Source organism: Prunus avium, chromosome 8 (assembly GCF_965620075.1).
Source record: "Prunus avium chromosome 8, drPruAviu1.hap1.1, whole genome shotgun sequence".
NCBI lineage: Eukaryota > Viridiplantae > Streptophyta > Magnoliopsida > Rosales > Rosaceae > Prunus > Prunus avium.
In genome coordinates, this window is record NC_142291.1 from 34,944,467 (window position 1) to 34,960,641 (window position 16,175).

The 16,175-nt window shown below is 38.4% G+C and overlaps 4 protein-coding genes across 5 annotated transcripts; 2 read left to right on the top strand and 2 right to left on the bottom strand.

The window, feature by feature from the left end:
- Nucleotides 1-1,119: 1,119 nt before the first annotated feature.
- Nucleotides 1,120-6,173, bottom strand: LOC110754679 (uncharacterized). The gene is made up of 5 exons (XM_088245584.1): nucleotides 5,512-6,173; nucleotides 4,785-5,047; nucleotides 2,558-2,695; nucleotides 1,597-1,836; nucleotides 1,120-1,451 (listed from the first exon to the last, which is right to left on the bottom strand). Exons 1-5 carry the CDS (start codon nucleotides 6,077-6,079, stop codon nucleotides 1,338-1,340), a joined length of 1,323 nt encoding a protein of 440 aa, XP_088101710.1. The 5' UTR covers nucleotides 6,080-6,173; the 3' UTR covers nucleotides 1,120-1,337.
- A 1,038-nt stretch (nucleotides 6,174-7,211) lies between these two features.
- Nucleotides 7,212-9,654, top strand: LOC148292638 (uncharacterized). Its single transcript, XM_088245162.1, has 2 exons — nucleotides 7,212-7,869; nucleotides 8,750-9,654. Exons 1-2 carry the CDS (start codon nucleotides 7,538-7,540, stop codon nucleotides 8,751-8,753), a joined length of 336 nt encoding a protein of 111 aa, XP_088101288.1. The 5' UTR covers nucleotides 7,212-7,537; the 3' UTR covers nucleotides 8,754-9,654.
- LOC148292639 (uncharacterized) lies at nucleotides 8,944-12,148 on the bottom strand. Of its 2 annotated transcripts, none has more exons than XM_088245160.1 (5): nucleotides 11,450-12,148; nucleotides 10,723-10,985; nucleotides 10,200-10,337; nucleotides 9,414-9,662; nucleotides 8,944-9,268 (listed from the first exon to the last, which is right to left on the bottom strand). In XM_088245160.1, exons 1-5 carry the CDS (start codon nucleotides 12,093-12,095, stop codon nucleotides 9,155-9,157), a joined length of 1,410 nt encoding a protein of 469 aa, XP_088101286.1. In that variant the 5' UTR covers nucleotides 12,096-12,148; the 3' UTR covers nucleotides 8,944-9,154. The 2 variants fall into 2 exon arrangements, with proteins under 2 accessions (XP_088101286.1, XP_088101287.1); XM_088245161.1 differs by having other exon boundaries at nucleotides 9,414-9,653; nucleotides 11,450-12,147.
- Nucleotides 12,149-13,238: 1,090 nt separating this feature from the next.
- LOC110753314 (uncharacterized) lies at nucleotides 13,239-15,503 on the top strand. The gene is made up of 2 exons (XM_021954199.2): nucleotides 13,239-13,914; nucleotides 15,044-15,503. The coding sequence occupies exons 1-2, from the start codon at nucleotides 13,583-13,585 to the stop codon at nucleotides 15,303-15,305; spliced, it is 594 nt and encodes a 197-aa protein (XP_021809891.2). The 5' UTR covers nucleotides 13,239-13,582; the 3' UTR covers nucleotides 15,306-15,503.
- Nucleotides 15,504-16,175: the final 672 nt, after the last annotated feature.

Sequence of the window (16,175 nt, forward strand, 5' to 3'; positions counted from 1 at the left end):
ATGTTTCAAGGCCAAAACTTCAGCCATAAGTGGAGATTGGGCACGCATATGACATAATATGTATAATACCATTGTAAAAACGAATTAGTTTCCTCCAATATTTTACTACATCCAATATTCATTTTGAGATAATATAATAAGATCATCGGAACATAAAACCTATACACAACAAGGTATTAACTCAAACCATAATTACTAGTTACTAGTTATTAAATATCAAAAACACGAGATAAGCACAAGCCACAATCATTCTAATGGCATGTCAATTATCATGTCCCTCATACAAATGTCCTCTACATCATCGCCATCACCATCCTCATGACATTTTGCATATATCTTAAATTTTGGGTGAATTCTTTTTGTTTTTCATTTTCTTCTGTTCTTCATGTTCTTCCATTCTTCTTCTTCCGCTCTTCTTCTTCTCTTGTGTTCTTCATTTTCTTCGATCCTTCTTCTTCTCTTACGTTTTTCATTTTAATTCTTCCGTTCTTCTATTCGTATTCATTTTCTTTTGCTCTTTTTCATTCTTGCTTCTTTTGCTTAAATCTTGATCATCTTCTTTTTCTTTTCATTTTTCCATTTGTAATGCAGGTGAGAGCTGACCCATCATCCTCTGCATCTGGCTTGTGACTCACCTATGAGTCTATAACATCAGTAAAAATAAGAATATTATTATCTTGTTTGAATTTGCCTCAGAGTTCTTGCGGTCACTTTGCATTTTTCATTGCCAAGATTTGGTCAGAGTTATTTGAATAGTGGAACCAGAAATAAAATAAAAGCAGACGTTTATAGACACACTAGAATAGTAATACATGTTTTTCTTGTCCAAATTAATGAATGGAAATTCATTTGTTTCAGAGATTTTCTAAATGTTCTTGTTCTTTTTGGTTTCCTGCTACTGGATTTCATACCAACACCACCTTGAGACGATTAATAACAATTATCTTAATTTGAAGAGCATATAATGGAATTAGAAAATTTCATGGAGAAAGAATGGATATCATTGAATTGGGTTGGGAACATCCAGGTAACCAAATTGGTATAATTTTTCTTTTCTTTTCTTTTGTCGATGAAATGACAAATTATCGGAGAAAAAAAAAATTGGAATACCATGAGGGATTAACCAATATATCTCCCTGAAACCACGTTTATATCTATGGAAAATAAAATAAAATCCTGTGCGTTGTTTGGTGAAGCTCATGCTTGCTTCCGCCTTATTGTTACATTATACAGGCGGTATCGGGACATTTCTCATCTCCCATTATATTACAACAATGCAAAAACACAAGGCACCTCTCTTGAGAAAAAAAGGAACGAGACAAGCCGCTGTTTCAGAATTACAACTCATCTCTGGACCCTGCGCTTCTTCCATGATCAACATAAGATGCATAAGCCTTGATAATAGATTCGTAAATCTCGATTCCTTTCAAGTATTCGTCTTTGTTTAGAAACTGCAAGGTGAAAAAGAAAAATAGCATGGTCATATTACGCAATGTCAGTCTAGCTTATAAATTGAAACAGCAGAAAGATTAAATTCATAGACACTAAGGATGCAAATGCAAACACAAGAATCAAAATATCAACTTGGCCATTCACCTCGTTGTGGTCGTGAAGGAGAATAGGAGTGTTAGCCATAGGAGAGAATCCGATTGCTGGCAAACCCAGTTGCCGGAAGTAGCGAGCGTCTGTAGAAGCAGGGAAAATCTCTGGCTTACCAAGTTTCCCGTTAGCTTTCTTGACAGCTTCTTCTAGAAGGCCCCACCAGGGGTTTGAACTGTCAGTTGCCGTAAGGATTGGCCTCCCTGAGTCGTCAAGCACAGAAACCTTCTGCCCACGCTACAAAGATAGGTAGAGAAACTGGCATGTATTTTAACTATTCATATTTCATTATATGCGTGAAAATGTACAAGCTTTCAAAACTTGAAATAATTGGTATTCGGTAATTATACTTCCCACAGATGCAATGCACCTGAGCTTAGGGCAAATTTAACAGGACAACGAATCATAACGGTTCAAAAACCAGAAAGGAAAATGCTAGGGAGACCAACTTTAGATACCAACTTGTGTACAATCTCTCTAATAGAGCGTGGGACCCATTGTATTGGTGAGCTCCACTTCTATTAGAGAGACGGTACACAAGTTGGTATCTAAAGTTGGTCTCCCTAGCATGACCCAGAAAGGAAAATACTAGGCAACAACCATTGATGACAAATACTGGCAATGAACAACAACACCAGTGCATTTATACATTTGTAGGGAAGGAGGAAAGCTCTACGCATTATCTGATCAAGGATGGGAAGCTATGAATCACTCATCTTTTCACAACATAGCTTTCTTCAGTTGGTTTTAGATTTTAGTGCACTGCAACCATGGATGTACCCTTATATCAGTTTCTTAGTACTGTCTATTTGTTTATGTATTTAAACTTAAATAGAAGTAGTACTGATTTGAAGTGTTTTTCATTCTGACTTACCACATATTACTTAAGAAATACTTTTATTTTCTCAAGTATTCAATAATCTTATACTTCATAAGATAAAATCAATGTACTAATTACCATAAATGTCATGTTCCGTGAAGAAGGGGCCCATTCTTCAGCTATCCGTCTCTCCAAGGACTCCTGATCAGCAGTTGGTGGGATCCTAATATCAATGCCTGCTTCTGCTTCAGATGGCTGCAAATTCATGACAAAACCCTGGCAGAGAAAAAGGGAGAGCATTTATCATAAGAAATTTTAGACAATAACTGGATTAAGGAGGAAAAGAATAGGTCCCCATATGATCCCAAGTTATACTGCAGAAGATAATTTCATTGCCAACTTTGGCAAGAATGTTTCTCAGCGCTTGCCAAATCAAGCGAGGCATATGATTTTTTTTTAACAGTCTTATTGATGTAGTACAACCCGTAGGTATTAGATTAAGCACTCAAACAATAGAACATAGAAGAATATAAAAGATCGAGGAGACGAAAATATAGATTGAAGCGACGAAAGAAAGGACCGAAATCAGAGAACCGAGAAGGAAGAACAGAAATCACATAGTTTTAAGAGAAGGTTTACTCAATATCCAAATCTGAATTTTAAAGAACTACATGGGGGTATTTATAGCAAACTAAAACCTAGACATAATAGGATAAAAATCCCTTGCTTAAAGGGAAATCCTAACCCAAATAAAATAGGAAACTTAAAACTAGAAATCCTACTAGAATTGGGAAAACTAGAGAATCTAGGAAACTAACAAATACATTAGGAAACTAATAAATTTAGGTCATATGCGTCCTGCATCATTCTCTTCCGCCGAAAAGAACTCGACTCCTACGAGTAAACAGCGACAAAATCAAAATCCCAAGGAAGTGTGAAGAGGCATGTTGCGTTTTTTAGGTCGTCAAGATCAGCATCATATTTGCCACCTTGAAACCAGCCGTTCACGGAACATTAGTCCTTGTAAGAATGGCAAATAGAGAGCTCTGCCTAGACCTATGACGAAAGTGATCGGCCAACGAATGCAAGCGCGTGTGTGGGTGTGATAGACCCTCAATCCATTGTGTTCGTAAGTCGTCGCCAGAGTGCCTTGGTTCAAGAAAAACACCTAGCTTGGCATGTCGGGTTATCTCAAAATCCAAGGGTTGGTGCATGAAGTTCTTGTTGTGTGGTCGGGGTGGCGGAGTAGGGACATGAATGTTGTCGTCAACCAGAGGAGAACCCATCGTATGTTGGGTATGGTTAGGCTGCAGCATAGAACCAAAAAAAAAGATGGGCTCCAATTGAGCCTTGGGCATGCCAATCGATAGTCCCGTTGATTGATTCGGAATACCTTGTGGCTTGGCCTTGAGTTTTTGATCAAGCGGTGGATTGGGAAGAAGGCCACCTTTTGGCGGCGGCGTAAACGAACTTGAGAGCACAGCTGAGGTAGAAGAAGGCTCAGTCATTCCAAGCCGAAAGTGATTGAGAAGCATCTGAACGGAGTCTTGGAGTTTGGCGATGGCGAGGTCCGTCGTCGCACGATGTTTTTTGAGGTCAATGCTGAACTTGGAGAGCTGGGTTTTTATGCCAGCGATGTCGTCAGAAACCTTGTCTTGGAACGCATGACATTGTTCCGCAAGGTTGGCCACGGTTTGGGGTGCCATGGCAGAGAGCAAATGCAAGCGAAAGGGAGGGAAGGCTCTGATTACCAATTGATGTAGTACAACCCGTAGGTATTAGATTAAGCACTCAAACAATAGAACATAGAAGAATATAAAAGATCGAGGAGACGAAAATATAGATTGAAGCGACGAAAGAAAGGACCGAAATCAGAGAACCGAGAAGGAAGAACAGAAATCACATAGTTTTAAGAGAAGGTTTACTCAATATCCAAATCTGAATTTTAAAGAACTACATGGGGGTATTTATAGCAAACTAAAACCTAGACATAATAGGATAAAAATCCCTTGCTTAAAGGGAAATCCTAACCCAAATAAAATAGGAAACTTAAAACTAGAAATCTGGAAAAGTAGAAATCCTACTAGAATTGGGAAAACTAGAGAATCTAGGAAACTAACAAATACATTAGGAAACTAATAAATTTAGGTCATATGCGTCCTGCATCACTTATATCTGAGGTGATAATGTAACACCTCCCACTAAACACGATTATTATTTACTCTGTATAAGTTTTAAGTTCTCAAACTTAATTTGATCCAAGTAAAAAACAACAAATTCTATTGCACTAAGAACTCCAATCACCAACAACATCACATCATGAAAAAAGAAGAAGAAAAAAGAGCACCAGAGCGAGTGAACTTACAGTAGGAGTCGGAGTGCCAGCCTTCAAAAACACCATATTGACTGAGATGACCTCTCCTTCAGCCTTCAAACCTGCCTTCACCAAGTCAAACTGCGAAGCCCGGAACCGCCTCACACTCTCAATGCTTTTCAAAAGATTCTCCATGGCAGTGTTGTCATAGAGCTTGGCCCCATGACCAGGAGCCCCAGTAGCCTTGATGACCAGCCACATGGGACACTTCTCCGCATAGAACGTCCTGTAATTCTCAGTAGGCGAGGCCAACCCTGTGTTTTCAAAACACCCAATTATCCAAACAACACAATCATTAAAAAACAGCAAAGCACTAGCAAGCAAATACTTGAAATTCACAAGTGGAGCCAATTACCCAAATTATACAAAAATGATAGAATAGCAGACTAACATCAAATACTTGAAAACCACTAGTAGACCCAGCTTACCCAAATGACAAAATCACAAGCAAGTACCAAACCAATAACAGATACTTGAAAAATCAGCTACCCAAATGACAAAATCACAAGCAAATAGCAAACCATAACAAATACTTGAAAATCAGTAGCAAAAAAAACAAACCAATAACAAATTACTCAAAAAGCACCAGCATACCCAGTTACCCAAATCATACAATAAGCAAACCAATAACAAAAACTTATAAAAGCACTTATTTAGTAACAGTGACTTCAAAAGCATAATTCTTTACGAGTAGAAGAAGAAGCTCTGATCAGCTCACCTTCATCAAGCACAATGCCCACATTCAAGCCCTTGAAAACATCAGATTCAGCAAATTTCTCAGCACCAGCGGGACCCCCAATCTCCTCATCAGGGACAAACGACAAGTAAACAGACCTTTTGGGCTCAAACCCAGAAGCCTTGAGCTGCCTAATAGCCTCCAGATACTGAATCCCAACGCACTTCATGTCCTGGGACCCCCTGGCGTAAATGTCGCCTTTCGAATCCAGGTGGGCCGAGAAGGGGGGGTGTGTCCACTTGTCGTGCTCGGCTGGAACGACGTCGGTGTGAGAGTTGAGAAGGACGGAGGAGAGAGAAGGATCGGAGCCGGGCCATTTGAGGAGGACAAGAGGCTTGCCAGGGACGAACTCGAGAGTCTGCGACTCGAGGGAGAGGGAAGCGGCCTCGGAGAGGATGAAATCTGCTGCTTCGCGGTACAAGGGCTCAGGCTGCGCCGTGTTGATCTGAAGGTAGCGCTGGAACCTTGAGATTATCTCTGATTCTTTTGCTGCTGATTTTGATGAGAGCAAGAGCAGAGAGATTACGCAGAGATGAAAACTCAGCTCCATTTTTCGAATCTCCTTTCCTTTTTCTTTTTTTGGGTGTCTGTTTGTGTTTCAGTGGCTGACTGAGTGAGAGTTTTTGAGACATAAGGAATTCTAGGAGGATAGACTTGTGGTTGGTTGCGTGGGAACCTATTGGCGGGGGCCAACCGGCCAAATACATGAAGTGATTTAAAAAATAAGTCCCACAAATCCACAAATGCAATATCAGCATTTAATAGATAATAGATTCATTAAGTAACTGAGTGGGTAAATTATAGGGTTTCTAGGAGTTTAATTATGTACTCATAAATGTCTTTAAAATTGGGAATGAACTTAAAAATAACCCTATAGTTTGGAGGGTTTTATGTAATTATCCAAATTTATATATGACCAAAAAACATAGGTCCAAAAAATATAAAAATTTTAACTTTTTTATATTTGCATGGTGTGTCATTTTAAGTTTGTATACTAAAATGTTATGAAATTGTGTTGAAATAAAGGATTTTAAAAACAAAAGTAAAAGAGAGGAAGTTTAATAACAATTATTTTTCAGGTATTTTGTGTGAATTTGATTTTAGATTTTGGTTGGTATGTCTCGAAATAAATATTTTAGTACTGAATTATGATGCAATTTATCACATTTCTTTCATAAAGACAACGATATTGTTTTGGTTGTTATTTTCTTTTGAGATATTGAATTGTGTGTGTCAACAAGTGTTATTACACACAAATACCATGAGAGTTTGAATCCATGACAACTTAGAAGCACACCAAAGGCCTGAGCCAATCCAACTAAAACGACCCCATTGGTCAACAAATTTAGTTGACACATGTATTTTACCTATTTCAAATTCAAAATTTAGATTGTTATAAATCATTTGGGATTAATTATCCTTCATTTCATATAGAGTCACCTAGTTAGTGTACTTTCCCATTATTCCTTAGCATAAAAAAAGAAAGAAAGAAAGACCTAATTTCCAAATACATATCCACCCCAAAATCAAGGACTCTTTAAAAGTTTACCACAATAAGACATCCATGATGTCACAAAATCCCCAAAAAGTTGAAAAAAGTTGAAAAAAGTTGATACACTTCACACACCCATCAATTATCATATTCATGAATTCATTAAAATTCATTAAAAAATTCAATTACCATATCATCTCACTTGACTCTATCTTCTTCTACAAGACCACCGCACCGCTTCTAAAGCTGAGTGCTGCTCAGCTGACTCTGCCGAGTTGATCATTCTCGTAATTTTCACCAACTTGGGTGGCAAGCCACTAACCCCCTTTCAAAACCTCTCCCCAAAACCCCCTCCAAAATCTCCACCCATTTCCCTTCTCCCAAATCCCTACACTCAAGCTCTTTCTTCTTCCTCCTCACTCTCCCTATTTTTTTTCCGATTTTTTTTCCCAAAAACACAGACAAAGACAAAAACCAGAAAAAATCAAACTTTAAACACAGGAGGTAGCAACAACAATGGAAGACTACATGAGAGGCTGTACGAGGAAGCTGGCCCTCTGGTACACCCGAACCTTCAAGCCCATTATGACCCACGACGAGCTCGAGCCCATCATGGCCACCTTCGGCTTCGTCGGCCTACCGCCGGCGGCCTCCGCCAAGGAGTACGTCTTCTCCGCCGCCGTCGGTCGCCGGAACAAGTGGGTCCCGGCTGTGAAACCGCCGTTTCCGAGGCCGAGGCTGCCGTACCCGAGAATCGACGGGCTTCATATTTACACGTACCGGGCGTTTATTGACGCCGTTAACTTTTACCTCGAGATGTGTGACATTTCCGATCTCTTCCATGTAAGGTACGGGTTCTGTGTTTACTGTTCCCGATTTTTGTGTATTTTATTTTATTTTTGCCTTGTTTTCCGCTGTGGTACTTGGCCTTTGATTTTTTGCTAGGTTTGTTTATGTTTTTGTGCACTGTGTGATGATACGTTTTGCCATGTTGCTAGTTATGATTTGACTTTTGAAATGTATTATATTTGTTGTGGGTGTCGTAGTTGCTCGAATGTTTAAGAGCATTTACACTCGGGTTCATGTGTTCCAATTCTCACTCTTAACATTGAGTTTATGAAAAAAAATAAAAAAGAGTTTAGGCTGAGGAATGTTAATAGCGAGTTGTAATAGTATATTGGTATGGAACATAAACATGTTGGATTTTTTTGACCAAGTCCCTCTAAAAATAGAGGAAGAATATGTAGTTAATGTAACTTCAAATTGTATATGAATTGTTGACATACATACACAACTGCAGCCTTTAATTCAAATAATCATATTGCCCCAATTAATGTTATTAGGGTGCAACTAGGTTACACCGGTCCGTGTGTTCTACTATCTCAACTGATTATGTATTGTACCATCTCCTTAATAGAGGCGAGATTCACATAAATAAGAAGGATACGATACAATGCATGTTTAGTCGAGATGATTCAAAAAGAGATTCTTGATTAATAATCATATTGACCAAATTAATCGGATGCCCATGTTCTTCCATTCTTCTTCCGCTCTTCTTCTTCTCTTGTGTACTTCATTTTCTTCGATCCTTCTTCTCTTACGTTTTTCATTTTAATTCTTCCGTTCTTCTATTCGTATTCATTTTCTTTTGCCGTTTTTCATTCTTGCTTCTTTTGCTTAAATCTTGATCATCTTCTTTTTCTTTTCATTTTTCCATTTGTAATGCAGCTAAGAGCTGACCCATCATCCTCTGCCTCTGGTTTGTGACTCACCTATGAGTCTATAACATCAGTAAAAATAAGAATATTATTATCTTGTTTGAATTTGCCTCAGAGTTCTTGTGGTCACTTTGCATTTTTCATTGCCAAGATTTGATCAGAGTTATTTGAATAGTGGAACCAGAAATAAAATAAAAGCAGACGTTTATAGACACCCTAAAACCATGTTTATATCTATGAAAATAAAATAAAATCATGTGCGTTGTTTGGTTAAGCTCATGCTTGCTTCCGCCTTATTGTTACATTATACAGACGGTATCGGGACATTTCTCATCTCCCATTATATTACAACAATGCAAAAACACAAGGCACCTATCTTGAGAAAAAAGGAACGAGACAAGCCGCTGTTCCAGAATTACAACTCATCTCTGGACCCTGCGCTTCTTCCATGGTCAACATAAGATGCATAAGCCTTGATAATAGATTCGTAAATCTCGATTCCTTTCAAGTATTCGTCTTTGTTTAGAAACTGCAAAGTGAAAAAGAAACATCGCATGGTCATATTACGCAATGTCAGTCTAGCTTATAAATTGAAACAGCAGAAAGATTAAATACATAGACACTAAGGATGCAAATGCAAACAGAAGAATCAAAATATCAACTTGGCAATTCACCTCGTTGTGGTCGTGAAGGAGAATAGGAGTGTTAGCCATAGGAGAGAATCCGATTGCTGGCAAACCCAGTTGCCGGAAGTAGCGAGCGTCTGTAGAAGCAGGGAAAATCTCTGGCTTACCAAGTTTCCCGTTAGCTTTCTTGACAGCTTCTTCTAGAAGGCCCCACCAGGGGTTTGAACTGTCAGTTGCCGTAAGGATTGGCCTCCCTGAGTCGTCAAGCACAGAAACCTTCTGCTTGAACTGCCCACACTACAAAGATAAGTAGAGAAACTGGCACGTATTTTAACTGTTCATATTTCATTATATGCGTGAAAATGTACAAGCTTTCAAAACTTGAAATAATTGGTATTCGGTAATTATACTTCCCACGGATGCAATGCACCTGAGCTTAGGGCAAATAAAGGAAAAGGAAAATACTAGGCAACAACCATTGATGACAAATACTGGCAATGAACAACAACAGCAGTGCATTTATACATTTGTAGGGAAGGAGGAAAGCTCTATGCATTATCTGATCAAGGATGGGAAGCTATGAATCACTCATCTTTTCACAACATAGCTTTCTTCAGTTGGTTTTAGATTTTAGTGCACTGCAACCATGGATGTACCCTTATATCAGTTTCTTAGTACTGTCTATTTGTTTATGTATTTAAACATCAATAGAAGTAGTACTGATTTGAAGTGTTTTTCATTCTGACTTACCACATATTACTTAAGAAATACTTTTATTTTCTCAAGTATTCAATAATCTTATACTTCATAAGATAAAATCAATGTACTAATTACCATAAATGTCATGTTCCGTGAAGAAGGGGCCCATTCTTCAGCTATCCGTCTCTCCAAGGACTCCTGATCAGCAGTTGGTGGGATCCTAATATCAAAGCCTGCTTCTGCTTCAGATGGCTGCAAATTCATGACAAAACCCTGGCAGAGAAAAAGGGAGAGCATTTATCATAAGAAATTTTAGACAATAACTGGATTAAGGAGGAAAAGAATAGGTCCCCATATGATCCCAAGTTGTACTGCAGAAGATAATTTCATTGCCAACTTTAGCAAGAATGTTTCTCAGCGCTTGCCAAATCAAGCGAGGCATATGATTTTTTTTTTAACAGTCTTATATCTGAGGTGATAATGTAACACCTCCCACTAAACAAGATTATTATTTACTCTGTATAAGTTTAAGTTCTCAAACTTAATTTGATCCAAGTAAAAAACAACAAATTCTATTGCACTAAGAACTCCAATCACCAACAACATCACATCATGAAAAAAGAAGGAGAAAAAAGAGCACCAGAGCGAGTGAACTTACAGTCGGAGTCGGAGTGCCAGCCTTCAAAAACACCATATTGACTGAGACGACTTCTCCTTCAGCCTTCAAACCTGCCTTCACCAAGTCAAACTGCGAAGCCCGGAACCGCCTCACACTCTCAATGCTTTTCAAGAGATTCTCCATGGCAGTGTTGTCATAGAGCTTGGCCCCATGACCAGGAGCCCCAGTAGCCTTGATGACCAGCCACATGGGACACCTCTCCGCATAGAACGTCCTGTAATTCTCAGTAGGCGAGGCCAACCCTGTGTTCTCAAAACACCCAATTATCCAAACAACACAATCATTAAAAAACAGCAAAGCACTAGCAAGCAAATACTTGAAATTCACAAGTGGAGCCAATTACCCAAATTATACAAAAATGATAGAATAGCAGACTAACATCAAATACTTGAAAACCACTAGTAGACCCAGCTTACCCAAATGACAAAATCACAAGCAAGTACCAAACCAATAACAGATACTTGAAAAATCAACTACCCAAATGACAAAATCACAAGCAAATAGCAAACCATAACAAATACTTGAAAATCAGTAGCAAAAAAAACAAACCAATAACAAATTACTCAAAAAGCACCAGCATACCCAGTTACCCAAATCATACAATAAGCAAACCAATAACAAAAACTTATAAAAGCACTTATTTAGTAACAGTGACTTCAAAAGCATAATTCTTTACGAGTAGAAGAAGAAGCTCTGATCAGCTCACCTTCATCAAGCACAATGCCCACATTCAAGCCCTTGAAAACATCAGATTCAGCAAATTTCTCAGCACCAGCGTGACCTCCAATCTCCTCATCAGGGACAAACGACAAGTAAACAGACCTTTTGGGCTCAAACCCAGAAGCCTTGAGCCGCCTAATAGCCTCCAGATACTGAATCCCAACGCACTTCATGTCCTGGGACCCCCTGGCGTAAATGTCGCCTTTCGAATCCAGGTGGGCCGAGAAAGGGGGGTGTGTCCACTTGTCGTGCTCGGCTGGAACGACGTCGGTGTGAGAGTTGAGAAGGACGGAGGAGAGAGAAGGATCGGAGCCGGGCCATTTGAGGAGGACGAGAGGCTTGCCAGGGACGAACTCGAGAGTCTGCGACTCGAGGGAGAGGGAAGCGGCCTCGGAGAGGATGAAATCTGCTGCTTCGAGGTACAGGGGCTCAGGCTGCGCCGTGTTGATCTGAAGGTAGCGCTGGAACCTTGAGATTATCTCTGATTCTTTTGCTGCTGATTTTGATGAGAGCAAAAGCAGAGAGATTATGCAGAGATGAAAACTCAGCTCCATTTTTCGAATCTCCTTTCCTTTTTCTTTTTTTGGGTGTTTGTGTTTCAGTGGCTGACTGAGTGAGAGTTTTTGAGACATGAATTCTAGGAGGAAAGACTTGTGGTTGGTTGCGTGGGAAGCTATTGGCGGGGGCCAACCGGCCAAATACATGAAAATTTATATATGACCAAAAAACATAGGTCCAAAAAATATAAACTTTTTATGAAAGTGTGTTGAAATAAAGGATTTTAAAAACAAAAGTAAAAGAGAGGAAGTTTAATAACAATTATTTTTCAGGTCTTTTGTGTGAATTTGATTTCAGATTTTGGTTGGTATGTCTCGAAATAAATATTTTAGTACTGAATTATGATGCAATCTATCACATTTTTTTCATAAAGACAACGATATTGTTTTGGTTGTTATTTTCTTTTGAGATATTGAATTGTGTGTGTCAACAAGCGTTATTACACACAAATACCATGAGAGTTTGAATCCATGACAACTTAGAAGCACACCAAAGGCCTGAGCCAATCCAACTAAAACGACCCCATTGGTCAACAAATTTAGTTGACACATGTATTTTACCTATTTCAAATTCAAAATTTAGATTGTTATAAATCATTTGGGATTAATTATCCTTCATTTCATATAGAGTCACCTAGTTAGTGTACTTTTCCATTATTCCTTAGAGTATCTCCAAGGGAGATGTCAAATACCAAACATCAAATTTAAATTTGATGGCTGATGTGGCAATTTGACATCTTACACAGCTTTACACTCCACCCGATATGTCAAATTAAATTATTATTTTATTACATTTTAGTGTTGATTTATTTTTAATTAAAAAGAATAGAAAAGAAAAAATAATAAAATATTCATTTGACATCTTGCTTTTGGGATGTCAAAAATAACATCTCAATCTTTAGCCTTCATTCCACATCAGCTTTGACACATCGGTTGGAGTGTGTGAGATGTTATTTCTAGTTGTTAAATGTCTATGTGGTACTTTTGACATATCGGTTGGAGATGCTCTTAGCATAAAAAAAAAAAAAAAAAAAAAGACCTAATTTCCAAATACATATCCACCCCAAAATCAAGGACTCTTTAAAAGTTTACCACAATAAGACATCCATGATGTCACAAAATCCCCAAAAAGTTGAAAAAAGTTGAAAAAAGTTGATACACTTCACACACCCATCAATTATCATATTCATGAATTCATTAAAATTCATTAAAAAATTCAATTACCATATCATCTCACTTAACTCTATCTTCTTCTACAAGACCACCGCACCGCTTCTAAAGCTGAGTGCTGCTCAGCTGACTCTGCCGAGTCGATCATTCTCGTAATTTTCACCAACTTGGGTGGCAAGCCACTAACCCCCTTTCAAAACCTCTCCCCAAAACCCCCTCCAAAATCTCCACCCATTTCCCTTCCCCCAAATCCCTACACTCAAGCTCTTTCTTCTTCCTCCTCACTCTTCCTATTTTTTTTCCGATTTTTTTTCCCAAAACCAAAACCAAAACACAGACAAAGACAAAAACCAGAAAAAATCAAACTTTAAACACAGGACGTAGCAACAACAATGGAAGACTACATGAGAGGCTGTACGAGGAAGCTGGCCCTCTGGTACACCCGAACCTTCAAGCCCATTATGACCCACGACGAGCTCGAGCCCATCATGGCCACCTTCGGCTTCGTCGGCCTGCCGCCGGCTGCCTCCGCCAAGGAGTACGTCTTCTCCGCCGCCGTCGGTCGCCGGAACAAGTGGGTCCCGGCTGTGGAACCGCCGTTTCCGAGGCCGAGGCTGCCGTACCCGAGAATCGACGGGCTTCATATTTACACGTACCGGGCGTTTATCGACGCCGTTAACTTTTACCTCGAGATGTGTGACATTTCCGATCTCTTCCATGTAAGGTACGGGTTCTTTGTTTACTGTTCCCGATTTTTGTGTATTTTATTTTATTTTTGCCTTGTTTTCCGCTGTGGTACTTGGCCTTTGATTTTTTGCTGCGTTTGTTTGTGTTTTTGTGCACTGTGTGATGATACGTTTTGCCGTGTTGCTAGTTATGATTTGACTTTTGAAACATATTATATTTGATTTGTGCGTCGTAGTTGCTCGAATGTTTAAGAGCATTTACACTCGAGTTCATGTGTTCGAATTCGCACTCTAAATATTGAGTTTATGAAAAATAAAATAAAAAAGAGTTTAGGCAGAGGAATGTTAATAGCGAGTTGTAATAGTATATTCGTATGGAACATAAACATGTGGCATTTTTTTGACCAAGTCCCTCTAAAAATAGAGGAAGAATACGTAGTTCATGTAACTTCAAATTGTATATGAATTGTTGACATAAATACACAACTGCAGTCTTTAATTCAAATAATCATATTACCCCAATTAATGTTATTAGGGTGCAACTAGGTTACACTGGTCCGTGTGTTCTACTATCTTAACTGATTATGTATTGTACCATCTCCTTAATAGAGGCGAGACTCGCATAAATAAGAAGGATACGATACAAAGCATGTTTAGTCGAGATGATTCTAAAAAAGATTCTTGATTAATAATCATATTGACCAAATTAATCGTATGCTCGTGTTTCAAAGTGATATAACACCCAACCCAACCCCACATTGAAAGAAAATATGATACTGTTAATAATCTCTTTTTTGTTTGTTTGTTTGATTGATTTTTCTTTCTTTAGCGTGAAGTTTGAACCATCTGTGCTTGGCATCTACTGAGATTTCTGGAAAGTAGGGTAGAAAAGTAATTTACAATTGAATAGTTTAATAAAGGTCAGAAATAAAATGCAAAATGCCACGCAGATTGCAAATTTAATTAATCTTCACGTAGTCTGTATATGATGTATCCATCAGCTTTGTTGATGAATCCTTACAGACTTTACTGGCATAAAATGTAAGATAATATATTATATGTTTTCTTTTAATCTGCAGAATATTAGATTTCCATTGTGGATTTGGATGGATTTTAACGTAATAATGACCGTTTGATTCTACTTTGTTTGTGCCTCATACAATGCAGAGGTATGCCGCTCCATGATCTCAGTCGAATTAGTGACAAAAACCGAAAGTGGCGGAAAATGGAAGAAGATGACAGTGTGTTTGTTTACAGAGAAGGAACACTGGATCAAGCTACATTCAATCTTTATCACCCTGCTAGTAAGAGCATCAGCAACAATCCCAATAGCGGCGGCAACGGCGGTCACAATTCGATCCTTATTCGGGATAAGGGAAGCAATACCCCTGCCAGCTGCATTGTTCCTTTGAAAGATATCATAGTATGAGAGTGATACTCATCAAGGTTGTAACTTGGAAGAATATAAGCAACAAAAACCTCACATAATTATCTTCATTTTATAAACCCAAAATTTTGCTTTCCCCAACCACTCTTTCTTTCATGTGTGTGTGAGTGCAAGTGTGTGTGCTTGCCAAATTTTAGTTCAATGGATGTTCAAATCAACTAGCTCTTGATTCAGCGATACTTCTTTCCGCAACCAAGTATGAGGAAAAGTCTAACTTCAACTCGTGAAGTAAATGTCCACTTCAATTATAAACTTCTTTTGCGTGTGTGTCGGCCATTTTGCATTTTAGTGTGAGTAATTTTATGGACCTTGGACATTCAAAATTTCCTTGGTGTTTAAGCTTTGAAGTCCAGAAGAGTTGGGCTTTGGCAGTGACTGGCTTAGCAAATGAGGATGCAGGCACTTCAGCCCATTTTATTTGTTGGGTATCAATATCTCTTGTTTACAGTCGTCTCCCTTCTCAAAAGAAGTGCCAAAATAAATAAATAAACGCAATTTCATTCTAAAAGTAATTTGTGTATAGATAAAAAATGTGCACAAATACCAACCATTGGTATTAACACTGAGATAGCGCAAACATAGTGGAAAAAGAGTTTGATTTGTAGATGAGTGATTTCAAGTTTAAATTCTTACAGTGTATTTGGATGAGTGAAATAAACTTGAGATTTTAACAAAAGTCAGAATTTCTAAATTGACATGAACCAATTCCCGTGTATGGATTAAAAAAAAATATAAATTTAGAAATTATGCGTGGGAAAAAAGTGAAATTTGGAGGTTATAAATCTCAACTTTAAATTCTATCTAAAAGTTGTCATTTTTCAAATTCCAAAAGAGATTGAGTTTTTAAAAAAG